Source organism: Centrocercus urophasianus, unplaced genomic scaffold, assembly GCF_019232065.1.
Source record: "Centrocercus urophasianus isolate 14NV4802_14NV808 unplaced genomic scaffold, USGS_Curo_1.0 seq_13, whole genome shotgun sequence".
Taxonomy (NCBI): domain Eukaryota; kingdom Metazoa; phylum Chordata; class Aves; order Galliformes; family Phasianidae; genus Centrocercus; species Centrocercus urophasianus.
The window spans coordinates 33072190-33099761 of record NW_024884475.1 but is presented as its reverse complement, the minus strand read 5'-3'; the positions used below and the strand labels follow the sequence as shown (position 1 = coordinate 33099761).

Sequence of the window (27572 nt, the reverse complement as noted above, 5' to 3'; positions counted from 1 at the left end):
ATTGAGTTTGGTTTTTTCCTTTACTTTGCTCTCTCAAAATTACAACTACAAGACCTGTTCAGCACGCACTTCACATTAATTATTTTCAGACTCCTCTGTGACAGATCTTCACACAGCCCTGGTCATTTTAAAATACATGTAAGAGTATACATTCATTCTACTGCATTTTTCAATGGTCTGATGAACTAGATGGAGGCCTAGAGAGATGTATTTACCATTAAACGGTTTTATTATTTATAGTGTCTAAACACCAAATTAGGAAAACACAACTGAAAATTTGTCAAGCATTTTATTTCATAACCTGGTGTATAAAACTTCAACATACAAAAAACCCAAAAGTGAACTAGAGCAAGATTTCTTGATACTTTTTTCCCCCTCCATAAAGCTCTGCCTAAAGGCTCAGAAGCAGTAAACATTCAGCATATTCAAAAATGGGATTTGGAGTAATGTTCATACTTGCAATCTGCAGAATTATGAGTCAAATGAACTGGTTTTTGATTCCTTCTTAAAAACAGTTCAGTTCCTGTAAGCAGTGATGGGTTTGGTTTTTTCCTTTTTTTTTTTTTTCCTTTAAATCCATGGTTCAATTTCAAGACTATGTTCAGCCTTGGTTAGTTATCTTCAGAGAAGCGAATATGTTTACTTGTCTGCTGAGTTTTTTCAAGTCTCATTCTTTCAGCTTTGGCAATCAACTGCAAACAAACATGAGAAACATTGAAGAAAGTTTACAAGAAAATTATGATTTGACTGAAATTACAGTTTTGTTTCGCAATCATGATTGTAGTATTCCCTGATTTACCAAGTTTTCTAAGAAAAAGATACTGTTTGAACAGAAGAGCTAATCTGTACATGCAGCAAAAAGCTAAAGCAGCCCCAATTAGCTACATTTCAGTAGGGCCTCAGAGCATTCAAAAATAAAATGGGGCATCCCTTCCATTTCTGGACAGCGCAGCATCTTTCATTCCAGTTCTTCTTCCTCCCATCATGGCTAAAAAAACCATGCATTAAGAAATCACAAATTTCCTATACAGGAAATTAAAAAACATATCAATTCACTGGATTCATGCTATCACTGACAAAATAAGATAAACAAGGTGACACACACACAAAAAAGCCGTATGGCTGCTGTGTCATTTTTTAAAGTAAGGTAGCAAAGACAAGAACACTGAAATCCTGAAGGAGGAGCATCCTTCACGCTGGGAAAACAGCACAACACATCATAGCTCCGCTGAGAATTATTCTTAAAGAATAATGGTGTAGTAGGGATAAGTATCTATGCTAGGAACCCTTACTCAAACCCATCTGACCAGAGGTCAGTATGTTGTTGGCTGCATTTCACGGCAGGCTGATAAATTTACTACAGTATCTGGGTTTGTTTTACTTTTTCCACACGATTTGAAGCCGTAAGTGCTGAACTGCCATACTGCTGAAATTGCCTGCCTCAGTTCCCTGTCTGATTGCAGATTGTTATAACTCATATCTCTGACCATGCTATCTTTTACTCATGGCAGTAATGCAGACTCTTTTCTGAAAAGGCAGCCTTTCTTGCTTTGCAGCAGATGATCAGCTGGGACACCCATCCATTACTACTCTGACACGTGGCGCTCCTCATCAGTTCAGATGACTCCCGCAACACAACTTCAATCTGGCACAGGACATTTTTCCCACAGCTATCCAAACTTCAGGGAGATAGCCCAAATCTAGACTTCAGCATAACCTGTTATATCTGTAGTAAACTCTGAATTTAGCAACCCGCATTCCTGTAGGATATTTACACTTTAGGGAAAAAAATCTCAGTAGAAATTCTCGCACACCATCACCTACTGAAGGCAAAATAATTCTTGTGCTTCCCTGCAAAAGTGACTGGAAATATATATATATAATTTTTCCCAAAATACCACCATAATTTGATAGTCTAACCAGTTTATTTCAGTTTGTTTCTCTTTCATGCATTCAGTTCATACATGTGCAGTCACTCGTGGTACTCAAGAAATTTCTTGGTAAATTAGAAAGTTAACTGCTCTCCATAAAAAAAGAAAGCATCAGAAATGCCCATGTGGAACGTTACTAACCTGCTAGTTTTCAACTTATCTACTCTGTGAAAACAAAGCATGCTCTTTCTTACTCTTGCTGACAACAAAATGCTGAGACCAACTTTAAAAGCATGCTTGTTTTTCAATTACCCATACTTGAACATACTTTTATCCAGAACACTGGATAAAAGGTGAGAAAACAGGGGACACCGGTGAACCTAGACATAAATCCATAAAGCACCAGCAGAAATCCACTTATCTGATGTAGGCTAGGAGAATATCAGCTGGTGCTGAGGTCATGGGTGGGGGAAAGGAATGTGTGCAGAAGGCCCATCACAGAGTTTCTTTGATTTGAAGAGTATAAATGAAATTACTTGCTATCTATTTCTGTGACTGCAGCCAAAGCTACGCCCTGTAGACATTGCTTCTCATACACAGCACAGCAGCACACAGTATGCTCTGCAGTGATTACAGCAGCTAGGAATCACACTGTACTGCTATTGCACTGTTTTGCACTGTTTGCTATGCAGCAATGTAATTATACTACTAGTTACAACCAGTCCTCCCTCATCCTCTAACATGTAACTTATCTGCATTACATAATATAGTCTCGACAGCAGGAACAGCTCAAACTCTTCTTGATTACTTACTTTCTCAACTATCCTCCAGAAATAAAGTTCATTTAAATATGTAACCAAGAATTACTTTTACTCACTGCTAACTTAAGAATGGACTAGGAGAATTAAGCTCTAAAAATGAATGAGTACAATGGGTCATTAATGCAGTATATTACATGGAGAATCACAATCACAGAACAAAAGCTTAAAGATATTAACCGTCCAATTGATACCAGCAGATGTTTCTATACCAGCACCTCAGTGCTGGTCAAAACCTCAGATGGGAGTTTTTGCAAAAGGGCCTTAAGAACTCTCATTTTCAAGTAATCAATTCAGTACCAGCACCTATTTCTCATTGGTTGTACCTCATTGGAACTACTATTCGTGTCTCATAGAGCAGCTCAGCCTTCCACAGACATCAGCTAAAGCAGCATGCAGAGTATGCAGGTACGCCATTCAGAGGGACTTTGACAAACTTGAAAGGTGGGCCCACGTGAACCTAATGAGGTTCATCATAGCAAAGTCCAGGGTTTTGCACTTGGGTCAGGGAAATCACAGATACATATACTGAATGGGAGAACAACTCCTCAAGAGTTGCCCTGTGGAGAAAGACATAGGGGTCCTGGTGGATGAAAAACTGAACATGAGCCAGCAGTGTGCTCTTGCAGCTCAGATGGACAACAATATCCCGGGCTCCATCAGAAGAGAGGCTGCCAGCAGGGACAGGGAGGTGATTGTCCCTCTCTACTCTGCCCATTGAAATGAAGCCCCACTGGAGTACTGCGTCCAGGTCTGAGGCCCCCAATAAAAGACAGACAGAAGGCTGTTGGATAGGGTCCAAGGAAGGCCACAAACATGATCAGAGGGCTGGAGCACTTCCCCTGTGAAGACAGGCTGAGGGAGCTGGGCTTGTTCAACCTGGAGAAGGGAAGGCTGCAGAGTGGACTCACTGAAGCCTTCCAGTATTTAAAAGGAGATTATAAACAGGAAGGGAGTCAACTTTTTACAAGGACAGACAGTGATAGGACAAGGGAGAAGGGTATAAGTTCAAGGAGGGAAGGTTTAGGCTGGATGTCAGGGAGGAAATTTGTTACTGAGAGAGTGGTGTGGTGCTGAAACAGGCTGCCCAGAGAGGCTGAGGATGCTCTGTCCCAGGAGGTGTTCAACACCAGGTTGCATGGGGCCCTAGGCGCCTGATGATCCTTGGAGTCCCTCCAACCCAAGCCATTCTATGATTCTATGAAAGGGGCTTAATGTGTGCTCTAGAGTGGGATCCTCCCTTCCTCCTCTCTTATTAGCCCCCACAGCCAGTGCACAGGCAGGGAACAAACCAGTGTTGCAAAGCCCCTGAGCGTAATTAGAAAAGAACAGTATGGGCTGTGCCCAAGCATTCCCACTGTTCTCTACTATCCTCTTCCCATTTATTCTGCAAATTATTCCTCCCTTCACTAGCACCCAATTCTCACTTCCTCCTCAAATTCTTTTCACTTCTTCCATCACTCCCATCCTCTTGAACTTCATTCTTTCCTTCTGTATAAGGACACAAAGCATAAGATAGCTACAACTCCCACTAAAGTCAAGCACCCAGGCTGAAAGCATAAGCATACAGCATCTTCTTTCTTTGTGAGCAGACAACTTCTAATCAGTCTATGGAGTCTAAAACTATGCACAAATTGCTTAAGATTTGCTTGGACTAGCACTGCCCTAAAGAAGCATCTCTGACAAGATTTCCAGTCTTTATCACTTCAAGTTGTTTATCATGTAATTGAACAATAGGCTAAAGGGTAGATTTGGAAGAGCTAGAAGACACAAGCACAGAAATGACAATGAACTGACAAGTATGGGGGCAAAGACAAATTATAAAAAAAAAAAAAAAAAGGGTTTATCACAAAACTGACACTGAATACCTTTTAATACTCCCAATATACCAAAGGGTGTCTAGATATCAGTCACAAATTATGGCGAACCTTTTAAGCTTTATATATTAATTCAAATATCTATAACATACTGCCTCCAACAGTGCTATAACAGTTAAGTGCTCATCTTAAAAAAAAAAAAATATCTTGTAATGGACTTAAAAATCCTTAAAAGTGCAGATATTAATAAGGTAAAAGTATCAGTGGCATACTGAGCTGTACGTATGCATACATTTTCCTTGCTTTTACCGTGATCTTCGAATGAACCAACATGGGAGTACATTTGTAATATTTTATGTTGAAAATTCTTCCATAATAATGAACAAAGCAATACTTTGGTTTTTTGTACTATCTTTTCCTGGAATACAAGCTGCAAAAACTTAAACAAAGGGTTAAAAGCTCTTAACTAGAGCTAGACATTCTTTTCCTGATGTCTTGCTTAACAGAGTTAGCATTTAAACAGCATTTGCTAAGCTTTGAAGTTAACACCTCCCAGCATTGTAAGGTGATGGGTAAGGGGGAGGAGCAGGAGTTTGCATCCCTGCTGCTGCTATTGTTAAGCAGAACTGCGACAGTTTATATTTGCAAGCCTAAATAAAGGTACATTACTGGCCACTTTACACCAGTTTGGTCAACAAATACCAATCGTCAAAAAGATGAAGAAACAGAATCATGAGAGCAGGACACCTACAGTATGAAGTAAAAAACAGTCACTGGCAAAATACTTCGTCTAATTCTTTTTTTTTTTTTTTTTGTAAATGCAGTATGGTTTTCCAATTACATCGGATAACCAGGAAACTCAGTAATGTGTGCATTTATGTAGCATCTTGGAAACAGAACTTGTCCACAAGTCTACATAGTCACTGTAAAACAAGGTCAGATGATTTTGAAGTTTTGTAAGCAATGACAAAGACAGGTTAAAGCCAACTCGGAAGCCTTATCTGTAATACATGCGTCGAGTAAACCAAGCAATAAAGCATCTGTGAAATACCGTTTGGCCCCTCTCTTCAGGGTGAAAGGTCAAACTCCCTTGATAAAGTACCCTTCATGCCTGGAAGTATCTTCTGTGGGCAGGAATTGGGGCTGCTCCCTGCCAAGTTCACTGCAACAATCTCTCAACTCTGTGACTGACGGGCACAATAAGGTCAAGGTTGGAAGAAAACACCAGATGAGCACTGAGTAAAATTATACAGCAGTGCTACAGAGAGTAAGATTAAGCTGTTTGACAGTGGAAAAATCCATATTCAAGCACCTTAGGTCTGCTGTGAGCTCAGTAGACGTGAGACAGTTTTAGTGTGGAAGCTGTTCAGCTACAGATGCTGATAGCAGTACATGAATGTGTCTGGATTGGAACATGCAAGACAGTTACGCATAGATTTGGAATTACACTACAAATCACACCATCTTTCACCATAGTACAGACTTCTACGTTAAATGTTGTATAAGTGCTTGTGAGAAAAGGTTTTGTTCTATGAAATGTTGTTTATTGCACTAGACAAATGACCTAGAGAAAATAAAAGACTGCTTTATAATGAGCTCATCCAGAGGAGTTTTTAAAGGAAAAATCAGCTTACAAATTAATCTCATGTAATTAGCTCAGGGTTCAAACTTTTCTCATCTCCATAAAGAGAATCCTTGCATTTGGCAACTGGACTAAGTCAGCTACATACTTTGCGGCTGTAAAGCCATGCTGCAAAGCAGGTAGAAGTTGACCATCCTTGATTAATTACAGATGCAAAGATTCTGAAAAAGCAGATAGTTTTCAACAGTGGTCAGTGAAGGGAAGGACAGAGCAAACAAACAAAAATTACCTTTTCAGTACCCCGCTTCTTTTCTCGAGGCTGGTTTAGTTTAGCTTGTCTGTCCACTAAAATCTTCTGCCAGTAACGCTGTTCATTATCTCCTTGAAAATCAAGTTAACATAATAGTATGTGAATACAGGTATTCAATATAAAAACATTGTGTTTGTGCTGGTAGAATCTTTTCTGACTCAGGTAACCCCATGTAAAAAACTGATTAGGGAAACCTAAACATCAGGTGTAATAAGAAACAGAATTCTGATATTTTTTTTTTTAATTTTTATTTATTTTTATTAGGACAGCAAACAAAACCCTCTCCTTCTGCCTATCACAAAATTGGTTTCAAAACAGATCAACTGAGTAACATTGTAGGGTTCAACTATTTTTTTCCCCATTAATCTTTATGAACCCGATTCCTACAGATAAACAAGCCAACCCTATATAAAAGGCTGCTCTGGAACATTTGATCAACACATTTTGGTGAAGAATGTAAAGAAAGACTGTCTAAAGAAACAAAGCTGACACAAGGGCTTGTGTTCTGTAGGCCTGGACTGGACCTTAATCTAAGTTACTACAAACTTGATTAACTTCAGGACTATATTGGCAAGGCAGCTAGGTATTCCTGAGCAAGTATCTTTACAAGCTTCACAGAAAGAACTGAAGAAATAAGCAAACATCACTCTATACACTTAACTGGCAGAAGGAGCTCATTTTTTACTAACATTTCACCACAGTACTGAGAGAGACCCTATAAACCACTGGTGTACTTTGGTTTGAGTGGGCTATCAAAAAATAACTGCAAAATGACAATATTTGGCTTCATCACACATGTGTGTAGTTTTGGAAGATAGAAAAGGAGCAAAAATAGTTTAGCAGTTTTCTTCAGTGACTGTCTTACAGTAAAATAAGCAGTTTGCCCCCATTTCTTTTGGTGTGAACTACAACTATGGCAATAGGAATTTTGTGGTGAAATGCCATACGGTCTCACGAGAAACCATCAGTTACCAGGAAGTCTCCAGGTTAATTTGGAAAGGGTTTCTGCAGAAATTATAGAATTCTCATAAGCAGTTCTTACAGGTATTTTAACTGCATGTTATGTACACTCAATCACAATAACAAAACGTTATCACAAATGCTTTATATGTTGTCAGAGGAAAAGCACAGTCAAAAGTTCAATTAAGTCAAATATTATCAGGACAAGTTCTGCTCCTGAAGTAGCAGGGAGCATTAAAGATTCCCTATTGTTATTCATCATATTCACATTTACACTACCAAGAAAAGCTGAAGTCCTCACTCAGCCTTTTGCATTTCTCAAAAGCCTTTCCATTCTCATTTCAATGAACCAGTTCAGGAGAAGAAAAATTAGAACAATGAATGGAATGATCCTATAAAGTAGTATTTACCTACTCCCAGTCTACCACCGTGCTCTTTCATATAAGAAAAAAGAAGTACACGAAAACTGTAGATTAGAATATTTTGGATTGTTTGGACTTCTGGAACACAAGACTGGAGGACAAATAGTCTCAGCATGACATTAGCAGCATTCACCAAGCCTAAACTTTAACTGTAATAGTATCAAAGTTAATGCTTTCATTGCAGTTGTTTCTTCTGTAATCCTTAATTGTCTTTTATGTGGGTTTACATCTATGCATGCATGGAACTGGACCCCGTAAGGCTAAGTAGGTATATAATGACATTTAAACCCATAAACAAGATAATCTCATCTAAATGATTTTTTCATTTGTATGTTTTGGTACACTTAAGAGGTTTAGTGTTTAGAATTAAAAAGTATGAACTCAGTGATCAAGTTTGACACAACTCTCAACTCCCCATCCTTTTCTCCTGCTCTTCACTTACATGAAGATGTTTCTCTACGCACAGAAAAATATCTCAGTCTAAAACAAAATAAAAATTTATAACACCAGAGTAATTGCAGGACAAAAAATACATTACAGCAAGTCTCATAAGTAAACCAGTAAACATTTTAGTGTTTCTATTTTTAAGAAGCATTACCCTGGCAGACATTATTCAACTTCCTAAAAAAAAAAAAAAAAAAAAAAAAGATTAATTAGAAGGCAGGTGTTAAAGCATAACCATGCTGAGGGTTTGGCATCCTTCATTTTAAATTCTTGTCAGTCATCAGAACGTTACAGTCCTAAGGCTGAAATGTGCTTAAGTTCTATAGACCAAATCTGCAGAAGTGACAAAACAAATCTCAAAAGAACAGAATTAAATTGATCAAAGTAAGTACAGCAATTATTTCGCTCTAAACAGTGGCTCAAAAACACTTACTATTTTACTAATTCCATTGCATAAAAAATTAAGATTTACAGGAAATGGATACATTAGCTAATAAAAATGCAGTCTGTCCCACAGTTACAAAGACACTTAAAATTTTATCCATAAAGCTACCACAATAGTACACGATGCACATAAAGGATCAGAGACCTATAGTCAGTCTCTGAAGCTGTAAAAAAACATATATATGTTTAAATTGTCTCCTTCCACTAGTAAAAAAAAAAAAAAACTGGTAACAAATGAAAAACCACACAAAATAGCAAACAAGCAACAACTTACCGGTGAGAATTTCATATTTCCAGTTGTTTTTTATCTGTAGGTCTTTGTGAGATTTCATGACCGTCTGCGCATCCTCTGGAGTATTAAAACGGACATGACATTCTGTGTCTCCTTCTAGCATGTCAACATAAGCAACATCAGCCAGCACTGCCAAGGCATCCTATCAGGGTGTGTGAGAGCACAGACCATGAAACGGACTTCTGAGTCAGTAGAGCAGCTATGTTGACCACACAGTTTATGGCACACCACTCATATTTTCATAAAAGGTTATCAAGTAGAAAGAATTCACTGTTTTCATAATTAAAAAAAACAAAAACACTTGTCTGATAGTTTTGAGTTAATACACTTTCTTAAGAAGGATATTACAGTTCTGAATGAGCCCGTAAATTTAATACCTCTATTAACCTTTCACTGTGCTCCTGAGAACTATTTTAAGCAGTAATTCCTATGGATTTTTTTTTCCCAAGAACAATTTTAAGTGATGGAACACTAGCTATTGTCTGTTTTGTTTCAATACTGTATCTGTACTGACATTCCGTAAAAAGAAAATAAGGTGTGCTGTAACACTGAAAAGTGTCATTCCAACAGAAAAATATTCAGTATCTTCCTACATATGGAACCCACACATGCAAGCTCCTTCAAGGCAGATTATCTGAACAGTAAAGAAAACCAGGCCTTCCTATCTTTATGAAGTGATCTCTGCCTGAAAATTTTCACTAATAGCTGAAGGAGGAAGAGTCACACATGCTCTTTCAGATGAAGTACTTCACTTGTAATACCTGCTGTTATGGAAATTAACTAAAACCACACATTCCTAGTCCATTTTGTTCACAGCAGGCAGCTCAACTCGCTACTGTTCAAGAATTACTTGCTTTTAACCCCATCCACTACAAAGCACAACCTTAGAGCAAAAGAAAATTTAGTACCAAAGTTTTTGAGATCATTTGAGAACCAAAACTACTTTTCACTCTTAATTCTGGTAACTCAGTCATAGTTTTAAAAAAGAAAAAAAAAAAAAAACAGACTCACACTACACACTGTAATTGGCAAATATCTCTGAGAAACATGGGAGTAAATGGAAGTAGTAAAGCAAGAAATTAAAATATCAAAATAATATTAGGATTGCTCTGAAAAGATCTTTCGGGTGTGTGGAAGTTCCCTATGCCTGTCATACAAGATGAAACACAGTTAAAAGCTGGAAATTTCCTACAAAAAACCTAGATGCACTGTCTGGTGGCAACAGTGCTGTAGCTATGACAGACCAGGCGTAGAGGCAAAGTAAAGGTTTTTGGTGAAGAGTTATACATTTTAGAGAGGCAACTGGTATAGGCACAAGTCAGCCAGGGAGCATCAAGTATAGTTTGCAGCTTCCACTGCCAACCTGAAAAACAGCTGGAACATCCTGCTGACTGTTGTTTCTACCAACTACAGCTTATTTGCAATTGTATTTCTTCCTAAAAAAATTTCCTCACTTGTTTGGTGACAGTTTGTAAAATATTTTGCCTTATTTTCGAAGCCACAGCAATTACTAACAACAGCAAAGTGCACTCTAATCTTATTTTGTCTTTACTTTCATTGCCCTGGCATGTCTCCCTTAAGCTAAAGAAAAGAACTAAATTTGTATTATCTGGAAATACCAGACTTGAAGTTTATGATTTCAGAAGTAGCTGAAAACAAACTCCCCCTTACCCAACCACAGTGCGTTAAGTGGCAACACCAACTCAACTCTGTAAAATGTATTCTGCAGTCAAACTGAACCGGCCTTGAACATTACAATGACAACTACCACATTCTCTCAGTGCCTCCAGCACTCAGACTGCCTACAAATACCAAGGCAGATAAGACTGATTAAGTTGAAGCCTCATGTATCATCAATTTGTTTTCAGCAAAAAATACCCTTCCAATCCTGCTAATATTTATGCACACTCTCAAGTTCACACACTCGCAAGTAGAAAGCAATTTCAAACGAAGTACTCTCAGAAACGTAAGTAGTGTGGTAAGCTACCTCAGAACTTGTGTTTAGATCCATTCTCATTCTATGTGGTCTGCATATTTATCCTAACACGAGTTAAAAACCAAAAGACTACTTTCTCATACAAAATACATTTTCAAGAAAACAACAAACCATCACATACCAAAACAAAAACAATTTACCACTATGGATTCCTTAATTTCATTTGTGGCACTAGCTTTGGTACAATTACATACAAAAAAGGGCGTACCCATCAACATCAAGCTCCTCTTCCTGAAATGGAAGATTGGTCTTAGTAGTGATTTACTTTTAACAATATAATATTAACCACATTTTTCACACTGCAAATGGAAAGAAAGAACAGAAGGGCTGGAGGTAGAGGTGACAACTACTCATCCTCCAGAGCATTTTTTTTTTTTGCTATTATTTTCAGACTTGGTTGAAGTACTGAAAAGGCCACATTTTGTTTGAAACATTCTCTTTACCCTATTTTGCCATCCTAAAACCTTCGATTAACAGGTACTAGAGAGGAATCTATACACAGCTACAGGCAAGCAAACAAACAAAAAAATATCATTAAAACTTGTTTAAATCGTATTCCATATTCAAACATTTGGGGGGCACTGTAAGAGGAAAGGCTAACAGCTACCCTGAGGTTACAAAGGCATTACCTTGATCTGCTTCCTGCCCGGCAGGGGCTCAGTGCTAATGATCTTCACAATTACTCCACTCACAAACTGGGGCCCCATTGTGTTAGCCTTGACAGGAGGGGCACCATCTTCATCGGTGGCTGATCAATTTAGAAAAAGGAGAGAAAAAACTTCACATCTATCAGCTGGACAAGCCAAAGTCTCTACAAAAGCACATAAGGGAAGTGTTGTATACAGCAATGATAAAAGTATATATTTTAAAATAATGGATCCAGATTCTTCAAAGTCATTATGTTTAAGAAAAAAAAAAATTGTAGCTCCACAAGCACACAAGCATATTTTTTATTCTATTCATCGCTGTCGATAATCAAACCCTGAATTCTATAGGGACTTAAAATAAGGGACACATTCGTTATCAAAGTTAGTGAGCAGGAAGAGAAAGAGGATCAGGGGGGGGGGGGGCAAGTAAACAATCCTATTTCAGAAAAATATACAAGTAGAACCAAGATCATGCAACTTTACTTCTAGATATAAACCTGACCAAACTGCATTATAAGGCATTTCTGGATGCCTTAAAGTAAGAGTTTCATAAACCTTGAAAGAGATGGTTAAATGCAGGTCAACATTACATCAAGAAACTCATTCTTGACTTATTTTTCCAAGGCTTTTAAAATTACAATTGCCTAAGAAAAAAAAAATAAAAATCTTTGTTTTAGAAGTGAAACTGGAGTGTTCTTGCACCACTTGTTTGCTTATAAAATTCCTTATTCCTAAACCAATCTAAATGAGGGAAGATTGGCATTCAGAGAAAACATCTGTGTAGGAATGTAAGTTTTATTTTTCTATGTTTCTGGAGGAGAAGCGACTTAAGCACTCTTTAACCATATAGAAAGAAAATGAAGAACAAACAGTTAAGTTTGCCATTCTTACACTGAAGATTTTTTGGTGCACAATTATTTGTTTTCATCTCTCCCACGGGCTCAGGTTTGATTTGGGACATTGTTTTCTTTAAGGAGGCCATACTGGCTTTTTGAAGAGCCAAATATTCTTGCTTCAAATCCATCCATTCAGTCCTGTAAGGAGGCAACCCAGGAGAAGTATGTCAGTTGCAAACATAAAAACAATGTTTAGAAACTCAGACAAATCTGTCTTACAATGGCTTAAACTAAACTTGGCAAGTGGAAGAGATCTTTCCTATTAGAAGTCTCCTCACAGTTTGCTCATCTTCAGCTTTGTCCGCATCTGCGTTTTTAATTTTGCTTTGAGTATTTCAAGCGAGTTAAACAAGATTAATCCCATTTGTAGAGTGACTCAAATTCATTACACGTTCAGAAAACATTTAGAATAGCGGTAAACTGTATTCTGCTGGAACTACAGAGCGCAAAGGCTCTATATTCAGATTTAATTCAGAGACAGCAAACTCTGAATTCACCAAACTAGTTCAGTGAAACCACTTGTGTGTCACTATATTAAGAATCAGTCATTTACTTTCTAGAAAAATCATTGATCGAAAATCAACAACTGGTTAAACTCTCCAAAAGCCTACTGAGATAAGAACATTCCTTACTATTCAAATGCACTTTGCTTAAAAAATACCACCACATGGAAGCAATTTATATATTTACATACATTTAACATGGAGATGTTTCTGCAAACAGCTAGAGCTTTGCTCCACAGAAACACAATGCCTATAGTGCCACTGTGAGAACGACTCATTGTTACCCTAATCTGTACTATCAAACAAGCTGATAGAGGATTTTTAAAGAGGAGGATATCTTGTGGTAATGGTTTTAGCTGTTAACATTGACAACTGTATACTTCAAAAAAGCATCCAGACTCACCCAGGATCATACATTCTCAACAGAGCAAAGTCATTAAAATAACAAAAGACCCACGTAATGATTCGTTGAGATAAAAAGGCAACACCATTCCATGGCAAGGTATGGTATAAATACAAGCACAAGAGTTACTTGTTAGCTCGCCTCGAAAGAAGAGGAGACCATGGGGAATGAATCAGGCAAGTATTTACAACGCTTATCCTCTTTTGATTATTTTTTTTTTCCTTTTACTTCGCTAAAATTTAAAACTTATTTCTTTGTATTTGTACTGTTCTCAGGATCCTGGTGGAAGATGACAAGCACCGTTGATAACTTATTTTTTTGTGGACCCCTTTTACTTTAACATGGAGGTGCTTTCTGTGATTTCACAAAAGTAAGTGCTTCCATGTTTTAGTAGAGGTGAATCCTGTTCTCAATTCTGAAGTGCCGTCCACGACTTCGTTCTTATTTTGGGCAAGATTTTTCTCCCCACCACAAGATTACTTGACTTGGGCAAAGAGACTTCTGGCCAAAAGCAGATAAGGACCAAGACAGTTCATGGTCTGTAGGTTCAGAAGAATTTTTAAAGGACTTCCTCCGCTTTAACATGGAGGTACCTGCTGCCTACAAAAGTAAGTGCTTCCATGTTTCAGTGGTGGTGGATCCTAATGTCTGAAACATTTTTCTAAGAGGAGAAAGAAAAGCATTACAACACAGCGCTGACATGGTTTATTGCAGCGCTGGGTGCATGAGATCTCCACCTAGCGTGCACCCAGCGCTGAAATAACCAATGCCGGCTTTTTAAACTATCATTTAGTTGCATGATTTGATTGTATTGTTACAGTAATTTTCTAGTAGTTTCTTTTACAGAAAGAAATACAGTCTTCCCTACTTAAGGTTCCCCACAACTTAAATGTGGATGTGCTTGCTTTGTTCTGTAAAGAAAGTGCTTCCATGTTTTAGTGATGGTGAATCCTTCTTCTCAACTGGAGACCTTTAACTGGAATGTTGGAACAGAACAATTTATTTGTGTTATGGGGGAGGGAATGTGGGGCTTCACAATATTTGTACCATAATATCTCTAGACAAGATTACTTCGTTTTCCACCTGCTTTCTGCATTTGCACTGCACGTAGTCTTGTCTACAGAGCAGAATTAAGTATCCTAATAATAGTGCAGACAGAAGGATCCCCTCAACTTTAACATGGAGGTACTTGCTGGACACCTGAAAAAGTAAGTGCTTCCATGTTTTAGTTGTGGTGTCTCCTGAAACCCAACAGAAGAGGAACAGATTTTTAAAATCCTGGTGTTCTCAACTTCTCAACTACAGGCTAATACTGTTGCTAATATGCAACTCTGTTGTATAAAAATTGGAATTGCACTTTAGCAATGGTGATGGACTGTGAGACATGCACACCGAGACGTTCTTGTTTCAAAAGCATTGTGTAAAAACAAAACAAACCTTGTATAAACTCAGCATTCAAATAAAAAAATAAAACAAAACATGAAACTACTCAAATGTCCTTTTACCAAGGTAGATAGAACTCATGGTAACTGAACATTATTACAATTACAGCACTCCCAAACATGTTTCCTGGGCAAAAAGGCCCCTACTACTAAAAACCCAAATGCAGACAGCAGAATGATAATAACAATGATAACAATTTGAGGCTTAATTTTAATCTGAAGTTCCAACACTGAGATGCGGTTTAAACCAAAGGAAACCAAACCAGTGAGTTTAAATTCTTTCCCTTAGGCTTGGACCAGCATTACACCATCACAAACTCTGCTCACAGTCAGAAAGACTTCAGTAGTAAGCCACATATTAAACCTACTTTGAGAGTACTCTGAGTGGAATAACTTCTTCACCCATCTTGTGTCTTTCTTTGTGCTTTTTCTTATGTTTCCTTTTAGATTTTGAAAGTGATGTGTCTTTTTTATCACCATCTTTATCATCTTCCACAGGAACTTCTATAAATTAAAAACCCAAAAGAAAAGTTTAGTATAAGAGGCAGTAGACAACTGCAAAGTTTCCTTCCCTCACTTTTTTTTTTGCTGCCATTTCAAATAAAATATTACAATTTCTAGTCCACTTCCCCAGCTGAGAGATCTCTACCTGATTTTTCTTGCACAAGCAAATGCAATTGCAATGCAGCTTTTAATCTCATCTACTGACATTTTTCCTTATCTCCTCTAAGAACCTGAGACCATTGGTTTCCCTTCGTCTTTTAACCTTATCTAGATTTTATCCATACTTTGTATCTTCAGTGAATACTGACCTTTGAACCATTTCTATTTCTGATGAGATTTAAATACTTCAGTGTCCCCTATTTTCCCTATTCTCCCTGTTGAAATGACTCATTACCAGGTTAAATTTCAACAGCAGAAAATCCCAAATATTCATAAACTGACTTTGTTCTGTTTCAACGACACCAATTTTTACCTACTGACTCAAGCAGAGCAATCCACCAGTTTGAACGTTACCAATCTTTAAAAGCTTACTAGCCTTCACGAGTTGGTTTCTTAACATATTTGTATTACACAGATTACACTGCAGAAAAAGCTGCCTACCATCCATGAGGTTAGCAGTTTGCCTATCATTGCCTACCTTGCCCTCATTCCCAAGCCATTCCCATTCCCCTCACACCCATCCATCTGTAACAGATTATGTCTGCCTCTCAACTACTCATTATAGATGATAGGGAGAAAAAGAAAACATGCAGTGAACTTTACCATTAGAATCTTTTGGAGCTTCTGCTGTTTCTTCTGTTACAGGATGAACTTCATCCTTTTCAACTGTTTTCTTGACTTTTGCAATTGATATCTCACCATCTCCAGAACTACTTCTTTTTCTCTTTCCTGGCCTGCTCTCCAAAGGTATTTCTGAGCTTTCTGATCTGTCCCATTTTCTTTTTTCTCTTTTTGAGGGCTGCCTGTGAACCTCAATTCCCCCCATTTCTGAACATTCCGATGAAGTCCTGTGTCTTTTTGACTTGGGTGCTTGCTCTGTTGTAGTGTTCACATTAGATGATTCCTTTGCCTCTACAGCTGCCTGTACATTGCCTTCTTTCTTAATTTTGGATTTCTTTTTTTTCTTCTTTTTCTTCTCCTCTAAGTAAAAAAAAAAAAAAGTACATTTACAACCGCTAATGATTAACAACTGAATTAGATTAACCGACCCAAGTAAACAGTTGTTATACCACTGGTCACGCTAGTAATCTGAGATGTTAAATAGGTGTCTGCCCTCTACCATCTCAAGCTACACAGCTAAGATGCAATACAATCTCCCAAATTCCTTCTGGGCATTCTAATCAAAATTAAGAAAAAAAAAGAACACACGGTCTTAAAAATGGGAAAGTCTTGTCACACATGCAGTTTGATTACAAGTTTCCCCAAAATACCTGTTTTCAAATTAAGAAAGGAATTAAGATGTTATGTCATTGCCTTCTTGTCTTTGAGAAGAAATGCACACCAGCTTCCAGGCCAGCCAAAAACAAACAAAAAGAAAACCTGCTGATTTATATTCCCAGAAAAAGGAGTTACTCAACAAAGTGACCCTAAAAACTAGCTGCCCATTAAAGAATGCTAACTTAAGTGGTAGGAAAAAAACTGCATTTTGTTCACAATACTTGCTTCAAAACTGTTGTGGGTAGGATGCAGTATGGAGCATTATGAACATCCTTTAGAGGGTTTAAAGCATTGTTGCTGTGTGACCTGATCTAGGTGTTCCTGCTCCAGCAGAGGGGGACTGGACTAGATGATCTTTCAAGGCCCTTCCCAATCCTTGATATTCTCTGATTCTGTGATTGTTTAAAATGTTTTTTTTTTTCTTGGATATTTTTTAATCCTATCTGCCCTAATTGTGTAACAAAGAATCAGTGACAATAACAAGGAACAACTCATCAGTAGGTTAGAGAAAAATGTAGGAAGTTTCCCGATGTCTAAGAAATTGTATCAGGCTATCAGAAACAAGAGGAAAAATGATTCAGTGAATCAGTTAGAACATGACCCTGCTATGCAGCTTCATAAATTACAGTAGCTATTTTCTATTGGAAATGGAATTCATGATTCTTCTTAGTAATACTTTCAAGGTTTATGTGATCATTTATAGATCACGTAAAGTGAATTATTAAATAAGCTGCAAAAAATTCACTCTGCTATAGGCTGCTCTGTTCTAAGAGGAAAATTGTAAGAACAGTTTTCAAATTTCTCTCACTGACAATTTCAGTGAGGAATGAAAAACAGCACAAGGTTTCCTCTGATATCAGATGACCACCAACTTATGTAAACAGCACTGAAGTTCAGAAATAATCTTCCTCATGTCTGTACTTTTCAATACTAAATATTACTGACAATATCTCCAATTTGCCTTTTGCTAGTGCTGAGTGCTTAGATAATACTTCTATAGTCTGAAAGCTGTTCTGCTGGCATTACAATGACTAATGATGGTAGCTGGCAAGAGGGGAAAAAAGATACTGAACTTCTTATCAAGCAGGAAAACAAAAAAGCAGAATCCTCCTACATTTGAATTTTACAATTCCATTTTAAGCCCGCATTGGCCTAGAAAAGCAGCACTAAAAAAAGCATATTTCTTCAAGGTTTAGAAATGTGAGATTAGATTATAAGAGGAATCAGTTTGAAACTCTTCAGAGGCTGAAACACAAAGCATTTAGTCTTGATCCTACCAGCTTAACACTTACCCACTACACAGCTGTTACTTGTATTCAGTGCAGGGACAGGCTTATTCTTTACTGTTTTGGGAAAAATCCCAGGTTTCCGTGGTGCTTCTTCCGGAGGATTATTCAAAAACTTAAAAACAACACAAAATCCATCAATTAATTTAAAGAAATCCACGTCTTTTTTGTTAAGCAGGGAATCCCCAATTCAAGTTAAAAACAGCAGATCAGTGTTCATTCAAGAAAAATGAAGCCCTCCATGACTTTGGACAAGTTCAGAGCTCACTTATTTCACATCATTAGTGTGACATATTTGTGCCTCTGTCACTATTTGGATATTGAAACTTTTAAATTTTCAATTGTATATTTACAGACAGTTAACTTGGTGCATCTATGCTCATGTCAAGAAATTTAGTTAGCCATTCTACAGTTTTGGAGACCTCTAATTCTGTATAAGATGCCAATGTTAGCCAATAAAATGAGTTCAACTCTGCCACCCCCATCCCCCCCAATGACTCTACTGAATCTCCAAATATCAGAATTTAAGCCATTAAGAATTTATGGGATTGATAGCAATTCTGAGGGGAAGAGATCAGGACATAACTCCTGCTAACTCAGGATTTCAGTTATGATATTTGAGACTTCACATAGCAAAATTTCTATGCCCATATCACTGCCACACAAACAGGAAGAATGCTGACAGACAAGAGGTGCCATTACTCACCTCAATGGCTTTTTCCGCTTGCTCTTTAGTTTCAAATTCAACAAAAGCAAATCCCTTTGGGTCACCCGTAGATTTATACCGGGGTATGCTGATGTAAACTACGTTACCACACTTCCCAAACACCCTCTCAATCCAACTGTGATTGACATTTTTGGGAAGAAGCTCCTATAAAAATAAAAAGAAATCTTGTTTTCTCAGTGTTGCATTTTATCAGGTGGTTTACTGCATCTAATTACAATTCTTCACATAAAACATGTTTGATGTAATGTTAAAAAAAACCTGATTTCAGTAAATATTCTTGTCAGGAGGTCATAATATTCAGACAGTAAAAAATGGTCTGAAAAATGGATCTCTATGCATTTACCTAATCTTAACAAATAATTTGTACTGAATTAAACAGGTTCATCTTCTTCCCTTGACAGAAACACCAAGGTCTCACACGTCACTGGATCTTGGGAAGATAAACCATCTCCATCCAGCTAAGATCTCTGAGAAAGCATAACTCTGCACTGTCAGTCAATGGTCAAAACTAGTCAGTGCAGAGCACAAGGATTTTTTGTTGCTGTTTTTTGTTTTATATTGTTGAAAACTCAGGTATCAGACAATAATTCAGTAGGTCACTAAAGAGGTACTACTCAACAAGCTTTTCAATATGGCAACACATTCTAGCAGCATGCAGATGCAATGCCTCAGTTCCTAACAATTTTCCTTCACTTATCAAAGAAACATTGTTGTACCAATTCCTAAAGAGACTGAAACGTAAACAATTTAAAAGCAAAACTCCCAGCTTCATGCCTAAATAAAGTAACCTTTTTTTTTTTTTCTCTCCATGTCATGTTACTGCACTAAAAGCTCTTTGCTCTAAGAAATGTTATCATTCTATTTGGATAGAAAACTCTTTGCATGAACTTCACCTGTTTAAGAAAAACATTTCACTGTGGTTTTGATCTAATATTGAAGAGCTAAACTTTTTTGAAGTGATCTTATGATCAGTGACTTTATTTTTAACATATTTTAAATATGCTCTTTTTGGGTCATACACATCTCATAAGCTTTTCATAGTATTTTTCAAGTTTGAAAGCTTGTGAGATGCATACAATTTATCATTTCAAAGAAACAAAGAAAACTCCTCAAATGAATAAAAACTGCTGAAAACACAAACTAATGAACCTACTGCTCCTTAAAGGAGCACTGCTCCCCCTCATGGCTGAATGAGTAAAATGGCTTAACAGTTTTGCAATAACAAAATAAAGGGTGGGCATCTTACACGCTAGTTTTTTAAAACGTGAACAACAACAAGCAATAGCCCTCCTGCCCTCTCCAAAAAAAACCCAAACCCCAAAACAACAAACAACAACAAAACAACTCTGTACCCCCTTTGGTGGTAAGGAGAGGATACTAAGATTTAAATGAATAAAATTGCAAAACACATGTAAGCTATTTTGGCCTTATAGAAGAAGTTAAGATTAAAGAAAACCCAATTAACTACGCAGTTAGGTTACATCACTTGATAAATTGAAATATCTTCTCTGAAAAGTACATACAAACAGCATCTGAGAAGTTCCTGTCATCACAGCAGAGAAATACGACTGGCAGACAGCACTTCAAATAAGTGGCAAGACTTTCTGGGTTTTTGTTAAAGAACTCAACGATCAGAGTAAGCCAATTTCTCTTTACCTCTGGATAGGCTGGCAATTCGGCCATGATTATTACTCATCTTCAACACAGGAAGCTTGGCGCCTACTTGAAATTATTAACTGCAGGAAGACCTAGCTGCTAACAGCTATGGGAATAAACCTCAATTACAATAGCCACAAAAAGATCACTTGAAGACCTTCATACTGGCTTCAATTCTACTAAAAATGCACAAGACTCTTACATAAGTGACAGTACAACCATCAGATCTCTTCCCTCGTTACCACATAAGCAACTCAACAATACGATAATAGTAGATCTGCTCTGAGATCTAAAATATCATGCTGAGATGCAGCATAAGCTATTTTCATTTACTTTATTGCGTGATTTAACTAGTAAGGTTGCCACACTGTGCTAGTTAATTAAAAATGCAACATTAACATAAGATTAGTTCACTTAAATAAATCCTGCAACTAAAAGAATGCTAGTGCTACAAAACCAGAAGCACTTGCAGTAGAGATTGTATTTTATGAAGCATGTCTGATTGTCTTCAGCACTTGCTATTTGATAAAACTATTATTCTAAAGATTTGACTACATTAATATATTTCATAAACCACTGTTACTCCTCTAGCAACATTAATCAGAAAAGCCCAGTTAAAGCAGTAATATATGAATGAAAACACAGCATTCCCAAGCTTGGATGCAAAATGGCTCCGCTCAGCATTTTAAATCAAGACAGTATTAGAAGCCAGCATGCCACACTAACTCCACTCCTTTCTTGTCCTGGTCTCTGGTAGTGATCACCTCCTTTCTCTTTACTTCCTTTACTCTGCACAAGCAGTAGTAGTAGACCTCCCTGTGCTAAAAATAATAAATGCACCGATTATTTCCAAAACAAAAATCTTTATTGCATTGAAAGTATATACTAAACCTAAGCTAAGAGCCTCATCATTACCAGTTCAGTGCATCTACAGTACATCTCTCTCCCTCTCTCCTTTGCACTGCCTTCTTTTCTTTTCTTTTTTTGAGAAAAAAAAAAAAAAAAACAACCCTATGTTTCCTGTATTAAATCAATGATCTTGTCAAAGGAAATCCAACTTCTAACTATGGTAAAACTACATGCCTGCTTTATTGTAGGTGTCATTACCATAATAATTTGCAATCATATTACAGCTTTAAAAATATACAGTGGTTTTTGCACTCCAAAAGACTTTGCAGCAAGAATGTAAGTTTAAAGTAGTTGCTATAGCTGGAAATAAAGTGCTGTCACACATGAGGCTTATAAAACAAGTACAACCTTACCACATAGACTGTACGACTATCCACATCCTTTGGCTGTTCACCCAGTGGCTGGCGCCTTCTAATCCTAGTTCCTTCTAAGTCCAACTAGAATTTAACCAGAAAAAAAACCATTTTCTGTAAGACTGATTACTTCAGTTCCACTATAACTACTACTCTAAGAGCAGCAAACACAAAGGAGTGAAATATTAAACACTCACCTCTACAACAGATGAACTTTTAACAGCTCGTGCTATCAATTTTCCATCAGTAGTCAATTTTTTCATTTTGTTGAAAGAAACAAGAAGTGATATGTCAACGTCTGAGGAGAAAAAAAGGGGCACATGATGAAATCAATGCAATCTAGAAAGCCTTGTGTGTAATAACCAGACACCAAGAACAAGCTAGAATTCCCATGAAAAAAATGTGCAAGTCATAACTACAGCATGCAACCACACTGCATACTGATGAGGATTTACAGAAAATTGTTGCCATCAGAATAAAAATTTCAAGGAATTCTATATATTAACATTTTGTGCTAATCTACCAAAGGAATTTCCATCTCCTCTTTTACCTTCCAAATGATAATTGCCCTTGAAAAGAAAGGAAGGAAAAGTCTTTCTGATGTACTTTTACAGTACAGAAATAATTTGCCTTGAAAACATGCTTCTCCTTCAAGGACTCAACTGAGTGTGGAACCTAACCTTTCCAATACAGAAGAGGCCCTGCTTTTACTTTAGCTAGATGAGTCATGCTACTAACATCTGAACAGAAAATTACGCAGTATCAGTCTTGGTTAAAAATTGTTCAAGACATCCAAACTCTAATACCCATAGAAATTGTTAAGACTGTTCCTCTGAACATCTCTTTTTTTAAATGACTTCAAGTTCAATGCAATTGAGAATTCCAACAAGTGATAAGAAGATTAGACTTCTCACACAACACAGACGGCCTAACAATTTATACTCCAAGCAAGTATGGAGTCCTTAAGAAAGCAAAGTAAGAACACTTAGGGAGTCTGAAATACATTATTTCTTTTGCTGGAAAAGCACTGCCTCTCTCTATAGATATAGCACAACTGATGTCACCATCCATCTGGAGTAACACAATTGAGCAAATATGCTCAATACAGATCTTAATCACAAATTTACTATTCTTAAAACAAAAAGCAAATACTTGCAGCTAACGTGTAAATTAACTTCTGCTTCAGAATGTGTCAAGTAGTTCCAAAATCAAGCTCCATCTCCTAATCTGAAGTCAAATGAACCTTGTCAAAAATTGCCAGCAGAAAAGAGACCCCTAAAAGCCCTACAAAAGCAAATGCACAATCACTCACATATCAAACTTATCCAAGAAAAGAGGAACAAAGTATATCAAACTGAAAAAGTGGCATACATCTACCCTACAATTCAGGTACCGTACATCTAAGGGAAATAATGACCCTTGTTTGTTTGCTCATGCTATTAATTATACTAAAAATAACTTAAAAATAAAAAAACAATTCAGATCTCTCAAACAATCACTACATCTGTTGCAGATGCTTCTGACTTACTTCTACAGCTGGTGGTAAAGGAAAGCAGAAAAGGTACATGAAAAAAACTATTAACAAAGCCTAATCCTGACTTCAGTACACAACTGCTTTCTTCCAGACAAGCAGACATGAACCTAAAAATTGTAACATCACCTGCAATATAGCAAAGAAGAAAATCAAAATCACATCTGTTTACTGACATGCAATTAATACAAACTTACATCCATCTCTGGACTTTTCTATTTGTTCTCGAAGAAATCTATCTTTGTGGAGATTAACATCGCCAAACCAGAAATCCACCTGTTTAGCTATATCTGCAAGCACCTGTTTAACCCTCGACCTCTTCTTTTTCTCCCTCTCTTTCTTCTGCTCAGTGCTTTCCTCTTCCATGGCTTTGTCTCTTGCAGCTTCAGTCTCCATTCCCGTCATTCTGTCAATCAAAAGTTAAATATAACCTTTGAAAAATCAAAGTAATGTTACAGCATGGAACAAACACTGCACCTCCACACAGTAATTTTCAGAAATTTTATCACATGTTAAGGAGCTTAGCTTTATGCATTCCCTATAATAACATGTGTCATTCAATACTGTGTAGTGTAGAAAAATACCAAGTACAGAGAAGGTGAGAAACTTCAGGTCACAGAATAACTGCGTGGTGAAGACTAAGCTGAAACCCAAGTCTCACAGCTCCCTGCAATGCCTTCTAGCCACAGCAACTCACTGCAGGCTGCCAAACCAGTCTTCCCATTGAAAATGTGTTCTATTTTGTTAATCCAGAATGCTTCACGAGCAGACTGCTCTTCCCATTAGATTACTAAAGAAAGCTTTTGAATTTCAGCAAGTCATGACATCTACAGTTTTTATTCACTGTCAGAAAAGCAAGGCTATTAACAAATATGTTACTGAATTATTTGAAGTACCTGTGGAGATAATTAAATGTCCTTCAATAAGGCAAATTCCTCATTAGCAGAGAAGGAAACAACCTGTTAAAGGAAGTTTACAAAATCCATCTAAAAGTAGATCCTTGTCCCCTCAATAAATACATTTTCTTAGAGCTGAAAAAGGACAGAAATCACTTGATCTTTACACCTTCCCAAGTGTCCCTGTACAAACCATGAGAAAGACTCCTCCCCCCCCCCCAAAAAATGAAAAAACAATACAAAGAACTACAACTCAGAAACTACCCTTTTATGTAGAAGACAAAGTAGGATAAAAAAAAAAAAAAAGCTAGGTTATCTACGCAACTTCTAAACAGGCTGGCCCCAAGGACGACACTCAGCAGGCATATATTGTAAACCCAGTGTTTGCAAGCAGGTGACATTAACACACAGCTGCAGATGGGCTCACTGCAAGAACATACAGTAAAATCTCCAAATAAAAAGCAACTATTAACCTTTAATACGAAATACAATTCCCACCCTTCTTGTAAGTCCAGGTGCCATTCAGTAAGAGCTACGCTTAAACATCTTTCTTTGGTTAGAGATCTTTCACTAAGAGTCACTGATTTTAATGGCAAATCAAGTTCTGTTGGAACTTCTTACCCCAGTCCCTACAATAACGGACTAAACCGTAGCAAGGTGACTTGAAGTTACAGCTTTACTTGGAAAAAAATATCAAAACTTCTACATAGATCAATTCACCTTTTTTGTCTCATGTTTCTGTTCGCTGGAGGTATGCAGTCATCCTAAAATGCCAGTCAAGAGTACTTTAGTCAAGCCAAAGCAAAGCAATACCGGCAAAAGCAGACAGCTTTTAAAAACAAAATTAACACAAAAAATAAAGCAATTAATAAGGAAATCATCATTTGAAAGACTTTTCAGCTCTCTGTACACAACATAAGGAAACAAAAGTACAGCCATCAGAGAGGAAGCTGACATCTGCAGCAGGATAACAACAATGGAGATGGTCTTCAAATTACTGTGCAAATCGCACCTCCTTAGCCGGATGTCAGTTTCGCTCCCTGCTGTGAGCTAACCACTCAAGACAGTGAAAGAGCAATTACCTTGAAAAGATAAGCCAGGTAGAACTCCCAACTGAAGGTCGAGCTACATTCGAGCCCTTCAGCAACTTGAATTAATTATCAGCACTGCATACCACTTCGCTGAAAGCTACAGCGAGTTACACCATTACAGGATATTTTCTTTAGTTGAACAGCATTTTATGACCCCACTAACACATAACAAATACGGCTTATGTACAGCAGAGCTATATTTTAAGAAGCTATCTAAAGCATTTCATAGGTTTTGAGTCATTTGGGAAACACAAACAGCTACAAGCTGTATCCTGCTCTGTTTTGCTCCTCCTCCACCCCCATACCCACTTTTAGGTGCTGCTTTAGGAATAAAGCTTTGCAAACATGGCTCTGGGGAGCCTTGAGCCAGAGCAAATGTCAGCTATGAATCTATTACTGGAATCTGTATACAATCTTACTTTCAGTAGTGAAATACACCTAAGAGTTCACTGAGATTAAACTCAGCATTTAAGAAAACTCTGCTGATAGGAAAACATATCACTAACTCATGAAACTTGCTTTTTCAGCGGTATTCTTTCAGCTTGCAATTAATCTTGCAGATCTCAACGCAGAACGCTGCAATGTCAAGGTTTAAGGCAGTCCAGGCTTTTGTTGCCTTGCCAGCTCTTGCGCTGCCAGCCTCACAACTGCAAGTACTGTTCCCACAAAACAATGCAAATCAGAAGAGAGCAAAAGCTGAAGTCGAGATTTCAGTCTATAAAAACAATACAGCTACAGCTGTCAGTTTTCCTTAACTGAAATTAAATTATCAGTGTCTGCATATGGAAGAAAGGAACCAAGAAAAGAATAACTCATCAGAGGGAAAAAAAAAGCTAGATAAACGGCTTCACACAGATCTGTGATGATATACTTACATCCTTTTAGAAGGGAAATATCGAATTACACTAGCAGTAAATTGCACAGAAACAAATTTCAAATTTAACTTCTGTTACAAAGATACCTAGAGAAACGTGACAACATCTGTCATACAAAGTGAAAGGAACAGGGGTCCAGTTGTAAAACATCTGCTTCTGTGATATCAAGCACCGATATCAAGCTTGCTTGTTTATTGTGGGCCTTTAAGCATCAAGAGGAGAGGTCGGACCATACAAAACCTGCTTTATACTGTGAATGCTTCCATACTAAGCCATAATAATTCCTCTTCTGGACAAAATAAATGCAAACATCCAGCATACCTCTAACTGCTTTCAGAGATGTACTCTGCAGACCGCCCCGGGCATTCCTTGCTACACCTCTCTGAATTCACTTCCTACCCTGTAATTTCAACCTACAGAAAATGACAAAGGTCGGAAGATGTCACACAAGGACCTGCACAGCTTGCTTCATAATCTATAATCAACAGATCCTCCAGCTTTTTCACCAGTCCAGGGAATGAAACCAGTACGAGCTTTTAAAGTGACAGCAGAGCTGTTTGCCACCTGTCACAAAACACGGCGTGGGCTGCGCCTGGGAGCAGCGCACACGGCGGTCCTGCCGCGCTCAGCCCGTCCCTCACAGCTACCAGAGCCGGGCAGCGCCAGCTCTTCTCCCACTTGGTACACACTCCTTCCTTGCGCCTCGTTCTCCGCCGAGCCAGGGCAGCTCTTGCACCCGAGCAGCAGCTATATTACGGCGAGTTTCTCCTGAACGTGAGCACTGGTTTATTTACGGAGGCAGAGCAGGAGCGGAGCAGCAGGCAGGGTACGGGCACACGCAGAGGAAGTCGCGCCGATGCCCCGTTAGCAGCTGCTGACAGACTGCCCCGGAGGCACCGCAGAGCCTCGCCTCCTTTCTTTCTCCCGTTTCAAACAAAGGAAAGAAGCAGACTTTCCTCTCTATGACTTAACGGTTGCCAGCGGGACCAGCCAGCTACCTATTCCCGGGGAACACGGGTTGTGCGGGCCGATCGCGGCTCTAAGGACGGGCGGAACGCCTCAGCCCGGCGCCGCGCTGACGACCACAACTGCCGCCCCGCTGTCCCACACCCAACGGCGCGTCGCCGCCCCGCCCCGCGAGCTGCGTCCCGCGCATGCGCGCAGCGGCGGCATCGCCCCCTTTTTGCGCCGTTGCAACCGCCCCCCAACCGTCACCCCCGCCGCGCGTTACTGACCTGCCGCGGGGCGGCGTCGCCGCGGGGATGCTGGGCCGCACCCCCCGCCTCTCGCAGCCGCCTTCTTCTCCCTCTCCCGTTTCTCAACCGTCACTGCGGGCGCGACACTCGGCCCCCGCGGAGAGAAAAGCCCCGCGGAGCGACGCGCGCATGCGCGAAGTGGGAGCGGCCGCGCCTCGCGTGGTGCACGTGATTTCCTCTCGGCGGGCGGGAGGTGGGGGGCTT

The 27572-nt window shown here is 38.4% G+C and overlaps 1 protein-coding gene across 3 annotated transcripts; it reads right to left on the bottom strand.

Moving 5' to 3' along the window:
- Window positions 1-273: 273 nt before the first annotated feature.
- Window positions 274-27486, bottom strand: LARP7 (La ribonucleoprotein 7, transcriptional regulator). 3 transcript variants are annotated; one of them, XM_042812529.1, is made up of 14 exons: window positions 27348-27486; window positions 26434-26525; window positions 23448-23656; window positions 21917-22017; window positions 21720-21803; window positions 18781-18945; window positions 18081-18189; window positions 16114-16491; window positions 15216-15351; window positions 12495-12637; window positions 11586-11704; window positions 8943-9102; window positions 6378-6469; window positions 274-692 (listed from the first exon to the last, which is right to left on the bottom strand). In XM_042812529.1, exons 3-14 carry the CDS (start codon window positions 23653-23655, stop codon window positions 612-614), a joined length of 1776 nt encoding a protein of 591 aa, XP_042668463.1. In that variant the 5' UTR covers window position 23656; window positions 26434-26525; window positions 27348-27486; the 3' UTR covers window positions 274-611. The 3 variants fall into 3 exon arrangements, with proteins under 3 accessions (XP_042668463.1, XP_042668461.1, XP_042668462.1); XM_042812527.1 differs by lacking the exon at window positions 26434-26525 and having other exon boundaries at window positions 27348-27450; XM_042812528.1 differs by lacking the exons at window positions 26434-26525; window positions 27348-27486 and adding an exon at window positions 24147-24194.
- Between the last annotated feature and the right edge of the window lie 86 nt (window positions 27487-27572).